Source organism: Phodopus roborovskii, unplaced genomic scaffold (genome assembly GCF_943737965.1).
Source record: "Phodopus roborovskii unplaced genomic scaffold, PHOROB, whole genome shotgun sequence".
Taxonomy (NCBI): Eukaryota; Metazoa; Chordata; class Mammalia; order Rodentia; family Cricetidae; genus Phodopus; species Phodopus roborovskii.
The window spans coordinates 5,854,796-5,868,633 of NW_026126433.1; the positions used below are offsets into that span (position 1 = coordinate 5,854,796).

The 13,838-nt window shown below is 40.8% G+C and overlaps 1 protein-coding gene across 1 annotated transcript; it reads right to left on the reverse strand.

The window, feature by feature from the left end:
* Nucleotides 1-4,831: 4,831 nt before the first annotated feature.
* Nucleotides 4,832-11,946, reverse strand: Znf639 (zinc finger protein 639). Its single transcript, XM_051185837.1, has 6 exons — nucleotides 11,880-11,946; nucleotides 10,976-11,046; nucleotides 9,953-10,021; nucleotides 8,017-8,127; nucleotides 6,654-6,788; nucleotides 4,832-6,040 (listed from the first exon to the last, which is right to left on the reverse strand). The coding sequence occupies exons 3-6, from the start codon at nucleotides 10,008-10,010 to the stop codon at nucleotides 4,887-4,889; spliced, it is 1,458 nt and encodes a 485-aa protein (XP_051041794.1). The 5' UTR covers nucleotides 10,011-10,021; nucleotides 10,976-11,046; nucleotides 11,880-11,946; the 3' UTR covers nucleotides 4,832-4,886.
* Nucleotides 11,947-13,838: the final 1,892 nt, after the last annotated feature.

A 13,838-nucleotide genomic window follows, 5' to 3' on the forward strand; every position in this document is an offset into this window, starting at 1 on the left:
TGCCTCTGCCTCTGCCTCCTAAGTGCTGTAGGGAAATGAATTACTTACTAATATTGGGGAAGTTGATACATTGAATGAATAAACAAAGATTGAACTTACATCATGCATACACACCAAAAAATTCAGATGAATGAAAACACTAAACATAAAAAATAAAATAAAATAGAAGAAGTATTAAGACGCAGGTTTGATTCCCAGCATCCATATAGCAGCTCACAGCTCCAGTTCCAGGGAATGTGATTCCTCTTTTGACCTCCAAGGGCACAAGGCATGTAAGTGGCACACAGATATAATACAGGCAAAACATTCATAAACATAAAAGTGGGGGGTTTTTTAAGAAAAAAATAGGAAAGTAATTTTGTGCATCTGTAATCTGTTGGAAGACTTTTGTAAGCAAGACATAGAAAGTACAATTTATAAGGGGGAAATGTATTTGAAGGTTTCTCTCCCTCACTCCCTTCTTTTCCTTCACCCCTCCCTGGATTTGAGATAGGATCTCAGTGCTTATGTTCCAAGCTGACTTAGAACTCACAACACTTCTGTCATAGTCCCCCAAGTTATAGAATTCAGGTCTGTGCTCTCATTCTAGTTAAGACTCTGACAACATGTTTATGGGTGTGTGTATGCATCCCATAGCATGAATCTGTCAGCCAAAGCTATTCTGCTAGTTTTATATTAACTTGACACAAGCTAGAATAATTTGGGAAAAAAGAACCTCAGAAAGTGTTCCTACTAGATTCACCTGTGGGCAAGCCTGCAGTACATTTTCTTAATTAGTGATTGACGTGTGAAGGCCCACTGTAGGTTGTGGGTGGTGCCACCCCTGGGCAGATGGTTCTGGGATTTTTAAGAAAGATTGAGTGATTAAGCATACTGGCTGTTTTTTTTTTCAGAGAACCTGTAATTCCCAGTACCTACATGGGCACTAACAACTGTTAGAAACTCCAGTCCTAGGAGATCTGATAGACTATTCCAGCCTTCTCTGTTATTACATACATATGGTTTGTATACATAACATGGAGGCAAAAACACTTATACACATAAAAATTACATAAAACATAAAATTAGGCTGGGTGGTGGCACCACATGCCTTTAATTCTAGCATTCAGGAGGCAGAGGCAGGTGGGTCTCAAAGTTCAAGGCCAGCCTGGTTTACATAGTGAGTTCCAGGACAGCTAAGGCTACACAGATAGAGAAACCCTATCTCAAAAAACAAAGTGAAATTGGGAATAGTGTTATTTTCTCAAGACTATATATTTTTCAGAAACCACCATGTAAGAATGTCATAGATCTTTGAAAATCTGAGAAATTGGCTAATATGTGATGAAATACATTTAGAGAAATCTAGAAAAGATTTCAGATGACATAGCTAGTAAATTTATACACAGGAAAGCCTTCTGAATAGTGCACACTATTTTTAGTTTTTGGAGAACTGGAAAATGCTTTGGAACCTCAGAAGTTAAGAACTCCAAGTGACATCTAAAAACAAAGGTAATCATTGCTGCCGTTCATAGCTGTCAAGATACAGTGTTCACAAACATCTCCATCAGAGATGTGTCCTGACTAGAGTGTGGTCAAGCTCCAAGTGTACAGAATGGGGAGGGTGAGAGAGTCCCCACCTCTCCTTCTGAGGCTCTGTAAGCAGTCAGTGGCAATGAGGTTGGAAAAGACATTTTCTTCAGCATTGTCCCTAATTCTGGAAAGCCCTCACTGTGAGCAACTTCAGTTACTCTCTGGATCACACGAAAAAGGAAAAAGACATGAGAGCAGGAGGACTAGTTGTGAAGAAGCGCAGTGGGAGTGGAAATGAGTGGGAAAAAAAATGAATGGGAAAAAAGCAGGAAATGCCTGCTTCTTAGAGGAAATCCACTAGATAATTTTCTGTGTCCAGAAGTCAAGATATCAGCTGCTTATTGTTTTAATTACATGTTTGTGCAGGCAAGTGTGTTAATCAGAGGATAGTTTGTAGGAGCTGGTCCTCTCCTTCCAGTTGGTTCCTAGGGTTTCAAACTCAGTTTGCCGGACTTAGGAGCAGGTGCCTTTACCCATTGGCCAGCTTGCCAGTTCTGAAAATTTTTTCCTTTACTTAGGTCTATTTTCCCAGAGATCATTAAGCTATAGGTTGACTATACTAGCAGTTTATGGTCTATTAGCTCAGTGGGATCTGATCTCATGAGAGACTCATCAAAAAGTGCAAAACTGAATGGCATTAGCTTGTTATCTCCAGTCTATGATTGCTACCAATTAAAATACAGACTTAAGATAATTATTCAGGTCTGCATCCTAAAACTGTTTCCCAAAAAACATAAACAACAAAATTACGGAGAATCTAGAGTGGAGTTTTGAAAAATAGCTCAAGGACAAAGGCTCACTGTGTGCAATGGTGTAATAGAAATGTGATGCCAACCTGGATTCTTCTCCGGGGTGTGTGACCTTAGCTTGTTGGCAGCTTGCTGTGGCTGTGGTTTTACAACAAACAATTTAAACAGCTAAGATCCCAAGCTTTAGGATACACTTAACTGGAAAGCCCTACCAGGAATGTTACGATCATAAGAAGTGAGTTTCTAGGAATACAGGCATGCAAAATAGAACTAGATGCTGAATTGTGAGAATATTCATTGAGTTGTCCATTCCCAAATACTGTCTTTGGTTGAGCTCAGGCTGGTCTTGAAGGCTGTTCTTCTACTTAGCCTCCAGAGTGGTGGGCACTAAAACACCTAGATACCCTGTTTTGTTTTGAGCCAAGATCTCAGGTGGTCTCTATTCCACTTCCTGACACTCAGCCATGTAGGTAGGGATGACCTCAACTGCTAATCTTCCTGCCTCTACCTTCCAAGTGTTGGGATTACAGGACTGCACACCATACTTATCAGGCAAAGGTTCCCATGGTTCTTGGTGTTGGAAAGCAGCAGGTAATATGTATGTTGGTCTTTTTTAACTCTATTTTTTAATTGTTACATTGCTAGTAAAACACAATGATACTCATTCTGTTCTCTTGATACTGCTACAATAGAGGTTATTCATTGCATTAATTATGTTCTCTCTAACTCAAATTCTCAAGTCCTTACTCCTGGTACCTCAGAACAGACTTATTTGAAGACTCAAGTTAAAAACAAACAAAAAAACCCAGAAGTTTGTGAGTCTGTATGTGAATGCCACATGTGCAGGATGGGCCAGGTACCTTAGAGCTGGAATTTCAGGTGGGTGCTGGGAACCAAACCCAGGCCTCTGGAAGAGCAACAAGTATTCTTAGCTGAGTTATCCTCTAGCTACAGAGGTGTTTTATTTATTTTATTTTTTTAAAAAACTTGTTTGGCTGGAGAGATGGCTCAGTGGTTATGAACACTGACTGCTCTCCCAGAGGACCCACGTTCAATTCCCAGCACACACATGGCAGCAGATCAAGCTGTCTGTAACTCTTGCTCCAGATCTGATGCCCTCACACAGACATACCTGCAGGTAAAACACCAATGTACATAAAATAAAAATAAAATTTATTTTTTGCTGGGCAGTGGTGGCACATGCCTTTAATTCCAGCACTCCAGAGATAGAGGCAGGCAGATCTCTGTGAATTCGAGGCCAGGATGGTCTACGAAGTGAGTTCTAGGACAGCCCAGGACTGTTACACAGAGAAACTTGTTGTATCTGAAGACCTTAAGCTCCTGCTCTTTAAACCTCTCTTTCCAGTGTGCTTGGATGGCTGCTGTGTACCACATTCTGGCCCAGCCATATCTTGAGTGAGCTTGGTAGGACTGGCCATATGATTGGTGATCCAATAAAGACATGGAGATTAGGGACAGAATCAAGTCAGGAGAACACTGTAGTATAGACTGCCACTCACCAAGCTGAGAAGCTAGGGTCAGACCTTTCCTTGTGGTTATCAGTGGGGACACCCTTGCCAGTGGTTTTGGAACTGAGAGCTAGTTACATTTCCACTATTTAAGAGACCTGCTTTGTAGCTGTTACAGCGGCCATTAAAATGCAGACAGATTAATCAATATATTAACACCAGAAACCCTTCATCCCCACACTCCTAACTTTGTGGTAATACTTCTGTGGGTCTGCTCAATCCATAAGTTTTCATCAGAAGTTTGGGCATGACTTTGTAGGTACACAATCGAGGATGAAATGTTAGGAGCGTCAGTAATAGGTATTTAGATAAGGATAAAGTGCCAGTTGGTTATGAAAGAGTGGAAGGTGGTTGCATGCTTACTGTCTTGCACCTTCTCAGCCGTCCCCCTTATATCCTTCAACTTAACCAGAGGCTTTTAAAAACATCAATTGGTGTGGAGCTTTATGCCTGCCTTCCCAGCACCTAAGAGGTTGAGGTAAGACTCTGATAGTTTGAAACCAGCTTGGGCTGCAGAGTGAAACCTTGTCTCAACCCAGTTAGAGCTGTTACTAACTTCAGCTCCAGGGGATCTGGAGCTCTGGCCTCAATGGCACTGCACACACTTGGTATGCTCACATACAGGCAAAACACTCCACATAAAATCTGAAAACCACCACCACCACACATATGTACTCTGCCCTACTTCTGGTAGTGCAATAATTTGACTCACAGAAGGTTGTCTTCAGTTTTAAAAAGACAGTAGCTCCTATGGATAAAGATAAAAAACTGGTCAGTTTCTTCAGCACGTTTCCATTCATGAGCTTGGAGAACAGGCAAGAAACTAGGTAATAGTCACCAAAAGTAACAATATAGACTGTTCTGCAATTGAAAACACTGCAATTAAGTATAATTATATACTGAAAAATGCAGCAATGCCAGAAAACTTAGTCAGAAAACTTGTCAAAGACTAATTATACAAATTGTGTTTCAGATCACCCACTTAACATTAAAAAAGCATTTATTATTTTATATAAACATTATGTAAGGATAACAGTCAGGTATTCTCGTGGACTGGTAGGTGACTGATTAATTCCCTTTCATTCCCAAACCTCATCAGGCAGTCACTACATTTATGAGGCAAGTCAGCTGAATGCTTGAAATCAAGATGAATTTTAAGATCTTCAATTTGTCCTGTTGAATATTCACAATATTGGCATAAATAAATCCCTTCAGATAAATGTGAATTTAGATGCTTGCAATATTCTAACATGCTGGAAAAGCCCTTCCCACAGTCATCACAAACATGAGGGAATATTTTAGTATGCTCAATAGCAACATGTCTGTTCACGTTTGTGTGAAGTCTGCTCCGAAATCCACATACTTGACATACGAAGAAGTTTTTACATTTGTCAAAAGTGATCTTGCTTAAAAGGCTGCACTGTCCATGCCCACCACTGCTGCACTTGTCACTTAGCTCTATCAGTCTCCGAGCATGCTCATTGACCACGTGGCTATGCAGGTCCTCAGGGTCACCTGTCTCATGCTCACAGAACTGGCACAGGTACTGCTCATCACGGCTGTGCTCCTGGAAGTGCAGGTAGAGCTCACTACTTGAGGAAAACTGTACATCACACTGCTCGCACCAGTAAAGGTGGTCGCTGAAGTGGGTGTCTGCAATGTGCTGGCTGAGGTTCTCAAAGATCACTGTCTTATAGTCACAGTACTTACAGATGTAGGGATCTTCTTCATGAAGTTTGGCATGCTCGATGAGAAGCATATTGGTGGAAAAGCTTTCCTTACACACTCGACAAACATTCGAGTCAGTGCGCTTGTGTTTCAGGATCATATGCTGCTTTAGGTCAGAAAAATACTTACTGTTGAATTCACAAAGTTCACACTTATAGAGGCCACTGCTATTGGCTCTCAGTAAAGGCCACTTCTGTTGGGCAGTCACATTCAAAGCTTGGCTCTTGTCAAGTATTTTACACAGTTTGGCTGGTGGCTCTTCATCAGTCTGGTCTTGGAGGCTCTCAGAGGAATTGTTCTCTGTCTCTATATCATAGTCTTCAGAAATCGCATGAACTTCTACAGCAATGGGGACGTCCTCTGAGGTGTGAACCTCTATAGGGCTCTCTTCTTGAGTATGCGGATGCACCGACTCGGGGGAGTCACATTCTTCATCACAGATTTCAACATCAGCAGACTTTTCTGAAACAAAGTAAGCCCATTATAGTATTATATGATTAAGTAAACCCCATTAGAAAATCATCTATTGTTGTAGTTACAGTTGTCCTACCGCTACCATACTACTAAATCAGCCCTGTTAGAAACAATTGTATGAACAGTAGTTACAGTATGCACTGGTTAAAAAAAATTTTTTTTAATTAATTTATGTTTTACATTCCAATCCCAGTTACCCCTCCCTCCTCTCCTCTTGCTCCCCCCACTCTCCTCCACCTCCTATCTGTTCCTCAAAGGAGGTAAGGTCTCCTTTAGGTAGTCTACTAAGTATGTCCATCATCTTGTTGAAGCAGGACCAAGGCACCTCCCCACCCCCACACCCCTGTGTCTAGGCTGGGCAAGGTATCTCTCCATATAGAATGTGCTCCGTTAAGTCAGTTTGTGCATTAGAGTTAGATCTTGGACCAACTGACAGTGGCCTCGTATATTGTTCCAGTCACACCATTGTCACCTATATTAAGGGAGTCTAGTTTGGTCTTATTTGGGCTCCCCATTTGTCAGACCTGAGTGAGATATGTACTGTTTTTACCTGATCTGTACAAAATATGCTACATGCTATTAGTTAATGAGTTCCCCTAACCTGTGGAAAAGACGGTGTGGTCTAGAATTCTAAGCACAGGGCTAGGAACCAGGTAGTTCTGATTCTTATTTCTGCCTTTGGTTCCATCTGTAAACTTGGGCAAGTCATTTGATGCCTCAGGATCAGAATCATCGTCTGTAAAAAGAATGTGGAAAACCATTTTATACCAAAGCATTAAGCATCCCAAAATACTGTTAACATCAACACGAACAACTTAGATATTTAGCCATGAAAGGACATATTACCTATTACACATCACTATTGACACTGAGACTATTTCAGAATAACCCACAACCTTTGTTTATACGCCCCACTTAGACTAGAACACACTCTGAGCTTCCTAAGGAATGATATTGAATTATTATTCCTTTAGTACAACCTCATTCCTTCCAAGTTACCACAGGAAGCTAATATAAGGTCAAGAGAGAAAGCTGGACTGAAACGTGTATATTTTAATAGACTGTTTTAAAAGAGCAGTTTTAGACTTGGGGGAAAATCATGAAAATAGTAAAAAGTGCTTCTAATATCACATTTCCCACTATTAATTCTTTACACTAGTATGGGGCATTTGTTGCAATTAGTGATTGACATGTGACCACTGATACTGATATTACTAATTGAAGCCCAGACTTTGTTTTACCCAATGTCCTGTTGGATCCCACATTCCATTTAGTCATCTTTCCAGGTGACTGGAAACTGTGTTAAGGACTACTGGTCAACCCCTTTGTAGAATACTCCACTAATGTAATTTCTATTTCTTTTTTTCACGATCAGACTGAATTATGAGAGGATAGACCCTACTGCCATCACTTCACAGCACACACTAACTGCTGAGCTACCTAACCCACCAGACTTGGCTAATGTGGCATTTTGGTTTCTGTACTGTGAAGCTAGCTGTTACTGCCCCTTCCAAATCCTATTCTCTGAATGTCCCTGTGAAGCCCAAACCAAGAAGTAGAGAGTTGGGTTCCATCTCCTTAAGGAAGGAATATTGCTAGAAATTCATGCCAGGTGGTGATGGCATATGCCTTTAATCCCAGCACTTGGCAGGCAGAGGCAGGTGGATTTCTGTGAGTTCCAGACCAGCCTGGTCTACAGAGCCAGTTCCAGGACTGCCAGGGCTGTTACAGAGAAACCATCTTTGGGGTCGGGGGTGGGGTGGCGGTGGGAGAGTTTGCTACCTTTTCAGATAATTCCTAAGGCATGTAAAGGCAGTTTAGTTTTTTGGTTTTTTTTTTGTTTTTGGTTTGTTTGTTTGTTTGTTTTTTAGTACTACAGAGGCATTAGTTCTTACAAATAGTAGGCACACACCTGAGAGGCATCCCTAGATCCTACAAAAGCATTCTGGAAAAAAGGGACTTACCTTTGTTGTCAAAGTATTTTAAGTCTGGCTGTCTCATAGAACAGACACTGTAACAATGATCAGAAAAGATTCCACTGACCCCATCTGTTATTCTGTTTATTCCAGAAGAATCTGTGTATGAAACAAAATGAAGACAATTCCCAGCACAAGCTTGCTTGCTGTTCTTACATATTTTTTGTCTGCTCCCCTTGTCCCCAATGTTAAAGACTGAACTCAGTGCCTTGTACATACATACCAGGCAAACCCTCTACACTGATGTTTGTATCTCTAGCCTGTATTTTCACAACTTTAATGAATTTCATAGGAAAAATGTAGCATGTCCTCTGTTTCACACTTTAGATCAGACACTGACATTGGCTTTAACAGAGCCACAGATTAAATTGTAATAACTCTCAGAAGCCAGTGGATGCTGTACACCTATGGTGTCAGCACTGCAGAGGCTAAGGTGGATCAGAGAGACTTTAATTCTAAAATTAATTTAAATACGATTAAAATAAAACCTTTAGAAATGCTGGAGAGATGGCTCAGATACTCTGTTGCAGAGGAGCTAGTTTCAGTTTATAGTACCATATGGTGGCTCACCACTGTATTTCAATTCTAGGGAATCTGACACCTTCTGGCCTCCACTGAGTCTAGGCTCGAGGTGCACATACATTCATGCAGGCAAAACACTCATACATATAAAAATAAATATACCGTTAAAAACACACAAGGAAACATTTACCTTACAATGTAATGGTGTGTTAATGATTGAAACAATGAATTAACTACCATGAACTTCTAAGAAGGCAGGACACATAGTGCCAAGAAAGCATAATACATAAGAAATAGTCTCAGGAGCAGAGAGGGTTTCTGAATACCAGCCATTCCAAACACTGCCTGGAAAGCACCAATATACAATAGACCAAGCTCACTTTCCTCAGAAGGCACATGTGCTCGGAGTAAGCTAATGGATATGCCTGAAACAGTCTCAACTATATGCCAGAGACACAAAGATATCCCTTTTTCTTTCTTTCTTTTTTTTAAAGACAAGATTTCTCTGTGTAGCCTTGGCTGTTCTGGAACTCTGCTCTGTAGACCAGGCTGTTCTCATTCTGGGTCTTTCCTGCCTCCCACCTCTCAAGCGATGGGATTAGAGGTGAGCCCAGGGCTTCATGTATGCTAGGCAAGCACTCTACACACTGAGCAACAACCCCAGCCCAGACCTCTATCACAAATAACACAATAGGATGAAAATGGGGGGGGGGGGGACAGAGGAGGAGGGGAGAGTGAGGCAACTGGGACTGACATATAAAACAAGCTTGTTTCAAATTTAAATAAAAAATATCATAAAAAAGATGAAAATTGGGGAGGTAGAGTGATGGCCCGGTGACTTAAGAGCACTTGTTGTTCTTACAGAAGACATGGGTTGAGTACTAGCACCGACATGATATGGTTCACAACCATCTGTAATTAACAATTCTAGGGGATCCAACACTCTCTTCTAACTTCCCAGGGACCAGGCATGTACATGGTGCCATATACACATGCAGATAAACACTCACACACGGAAAAGGAAATTCACAGTTCCAAAAATAGTATCTAAGATAGTTTTTTTTTTTCAATGCAAAATACTTTCTGCTGAAGTTATTGTTGCATCTTAAGCAAAGTTTGTGACTCTGACTGCCAAAGTCCAATCATGCTACATTAGAAGTAAGCTTGGAAATGTAATTTCAAGTATTTATAGCCCACAGGGCTGAGTGAAGTAAATGTAATGTCATAAAGCATCCCCGTAGCATATCATCTAACAGACAAAGCATATTCAGAGGACTTAGTGTTCTCATACCAGAAAATGGGCTAGATAGTATCTTATTGTTTAGACAAAAATAGATGGGAATAGCAACTATGTGGAAATTAATCTATTACTTTTTTGAAAATAATTCAATTATATACTAACCTGAATAACGAGAAGGGTGTAAAGTCTTCCTTTTTCTTTTTTTAGGATATTCATTCATATCTTTTCAATCTAAAAATGAAAAATATTTAACAGACAGGGCACAATAACTGATATTATTGTATAAATTATTTTGAGCCAAACAATTTCTTGGCAGTAAGAAATCTGGGAGGTAGAGTAATGGCTAAGCAGTTTTCTAAGGAGACTGGCTACTCTTCCAGAGGACCTGGGTTCAATTCCCAGCACCCATGTGGCAGCTCACTACTATCTGTAATTGGAGTCCCAGGGGATGTGACACTCTTCTGTGATCTCCAACAAGTATGCATGTGGTGCAAGACATCCATACATATAAAATATTTTGTAAAGAAATCAGTATGGAGCATGAAAATAGGTGTCACAAGAACAGTACTGCACAATGCCTCTATTGAAAGCCTACCAGATAAGCCTAGACTATGAGACCCTGTCTCATAAAACAAAACAACACAATCTTTTAGTCCCAGCACTCAGGAAGCTGAGTCAGGCACAGTTTGAGACTAACCTTGTCTTCTACATAAAGAGTTCCAAGCTAACCATGGTTACAAAGCAAGACCCTGTCAAACACAAACACACACACACACACACAGACACACACATATGCATGTGCCATTATGCCTGTAGGCATACAGTTTCTACAGATTTCAAGTTAAAAATGGGTATTTTTTTCTTAAAAATATAGTTCTGGGTCTATTAACATAATGGCTTCCAGGAAAAAAAATGTGTTGTATTGTTTTGTTTTGGAACCTGTCTTGGCACTCACTCTGTAGACCAGGCTGGCCTTAAACTCACAGAGATCTGCCTGCCTCTGCCTCCTGAGTGCTGGGTTTAAAGGAGTGTGCTACCAACGCCCAGCTGGAATAAGTAATTTTCAAGAAAGAAAAATCTTAATGATTATGAGGCCACACTCAACATTCTAGTGGGAATAGAAGTGTGGCAATCACCAAACAACTAAGCTCCCATGAACCATTAGTTAGGCTGTATTCCACTTACTTGGTGTAATTCTCAATGCCGCAGTGAGGGAAATGAATTACAGGCAAATTCCCACAGATAGCAAAAAATGCCTGCAAGTAAGAGACCAGCAGTCACATAAGCAATAGCACCAGTGAATGAGCTATACGTAGCTCATGGGTAAAATGCTTGCACATCTTAAATTAGCACCAGAAAGAATGAACTCAGACAGACTCTTTAGGGTTTATAAATTCTAAAAATTATAAATACTTATAAACATCCAATTATATGTAAAAACTTCACATTTCCTTGAAACAAATTTACCTTTGTTTATAGCCATAGCTGTATCTTGATGCCAAAATTACAGTATAAGGCTACATTTATTAATTCAGTCATGGCTGGTTGTGGTGGTGTACACCTTTAATTACAGCACCTGGGAGGGAGAGGCAGGTGGATTTCTCTCAGTTCAATGCCAGCCTAGTCTACAGAACAAGTTCCAGGACAGCCAGGGCTGTTACACAGAGAAACCCTGTCTAAAAAAAACAATTAAAGCTCCTTCTCCCATCTCAGCTTAACATCTGTCCAGTGATGAAAAGAGCAGCAGGGAGCACTCTAATTACTGCCTTTCTCTCCCCCCACTTCTCCCCTTTCAGTTTCTTAAGACAGGGCCTATTAGTCCGCTCTAGCCCAGAAACCAAGTGGTGGTCCTGTCCTAGCCTCCTGAGTCCTGGGGTTTACAGATGGGGTTACAGGACAAATCGTCTCTTCTGTGGGAACCTTCCTGAGGGCACACATTACTTCTGGGACTGTCATAGCACTGCATGCCACGTGATCACACCACGATAAGGTGACAGTTCCCATTTACTAAGCACATTCTTCTCACATCATCTTCCCAGCAATCCCACAAGGAACAGAGGAACACAAAAGGCTTTCCTATTAAACTCACCTCATTTTAAGCAGTAAAGAAACCAACTCCGATAAAGTCCATAATGACATAGCAGGACCAAAGATGGAGCTGCTGGCACCAAGTCACTAACTCTGTGAATCCTCATTGGTCCACACCATCATCAGCAAGTCCATCTTGCTTCAAGTTCTTAGCCACAAGCAGAAGGGGGAGGTGATATCTGAAAAACTGATAGTCATACTCTTATAGAAACATTAGGTACATATACAAAATGCTTAACCCAACACCATGAACAACCTGGATTTTGGAGACAGGGTTTCTTGTAGCCCATATTCTAATATGTATTCTAGTATCAGAGAGAACACTGAAAATATGTCAACAGAATATCTCTGGTTGTTCAGAACGTAAGAAGAAAAGGAAACCAAACATAGCATTAAAATTATTTAAAATAGAAGCTGGATTTGGCCTGTCAAGTGAGAGAGGATGAGTGAAAGTTTGACTTCTACTTAGGACTGAACACCACACACCACCAAAGGCCATTCACGACCCAAACCTGCTAATCAGCCTTCACACAACCAAATAGTATGGGCTTTTTATATGCACAAGGGCCTTCACAAAGATATTTGGAGTGTACACACATGCAAAATGCCACTGCACATGGGTGGTATTTCCAGGGGATTGAATCAGGTCATCAGGCTTGGCATCAGGAGCCTTTACTCACTGAGCCATCCAGCCAGCTCCACAAATTTGGCTTTTTAATCAAATAATATAAATCAGATGAATTTGTGCTCATTAGTTCTATCAAAAAGATTATGAATCACCTGAAACTTACCCCTGCCCCCAGTTATATATACACATCACTGTAGAAAAACCTGGACATTTAAAATTAAACTACCTAAAATTTACTTACTCAGAAAAAAAAAAAAAAAAAAAACCAGAGTTTATAGTGTATCACTTATTTTAAACACACACACACACACACAAAGTCAGGAGGTGGTGGCAGTGGCCACCGCAGGGCACCTTTAATCCCAGCAACCTCTGTGAGTTCGAGGCCAGCTTGATCTACAGAATGAGCTCCAGAGCAGCCAGAGCTACACACAGAAACCTTGTCTGGGGGTGGGGAGGAACACCCCCCCCCAAATAAACAAAAATCCTCTACTTTGCTCAGAGTGTGGTGGTCCATTCCTTTATCCCCATTCCTCAACTTGGCCAGCCTGGTCTACATAGTGAGTTCCAAGCCAGCCAGAAGTACATAGTGTTTCAAAGAAGAATGAACAGATGAGATGTGGTCATATGTTAATTCTGAATTTATCTATCTTTGGTGGTAAGTGGTTTCTGTTTTAACTCAGAGGTCTGCCTCTTCATCCACCAGAGTACAGGGATCAAAGGTATGCACCACCACTCCTGGCTGTGTTTGAGGAAATGTGAAAGAAAAATTCCCACCTTAAAAATCTCCAACCCCATTCTCAGAAAAAGGGCAGTCTGGCTGGCAGCTTACATGTATATCCCTAAAAAATCAGGAGCACAATATATGAAATATAATTTTAAAAATCATCCTCCATAGCTGGGCAGTGGTGGCACACACCTTAAATCTCAGCACTTGGGAAGTAAAGGCAGGTGGGTTTCTGTAAGTTTAAGGCCAGCCTGGTCTACAGAGTGAGTTCCACAAAGAAACCCTATCTTGAAAAAAAAAGAAAAAAATTCCATGTTATCAGCAAAACTCAGTGGCTCACAGCTTACACCCCTGCACTCAAGGAGGCTGAAGCAAGGCTACACAGAAAGACTGGCTCCTAAAAACACAATAAACAGGTAACACACGTAGGCATCTTGGCATTTGCAAAACACTTAGCAATGCTTCCCAAAGAGACAAAAGGCTTTTCATAAACAATGTCTCTACACAATATAAAGATGCATTTAAAAAGGATTATTTTCGTGTGTATGTATTGTGTAGTCCAAGAGAGTGTCAGATCTCCTGCAGATAGAGTTACAGGCAATCAAGAA

Excerpts from the sequence above, each read along its gene's own strand:
- Znf639 (XM_051185837.1), bottom strand. The coding sequence starts at position 10,010 with ATGAATGAATATCCTAAAAAAAGAAAAAGGAAGACTTTACACCCTTCT. Across the intron at positions 8,128-9,952 it reads ACACCCTTCTCGTTATTCAG|ATTCTTCTGGAATAAACAGA; the intron begins GTTAGTATATAA and ends TTTCATACACAG. Across the intron at positions 6,789-8,016 it reads AAAATACTTTGACAACAAAG|ACGATGATTCTGATCCTGAG; the intron begins GTAAGTCCCTTT and ends TTCTTTTTACAG.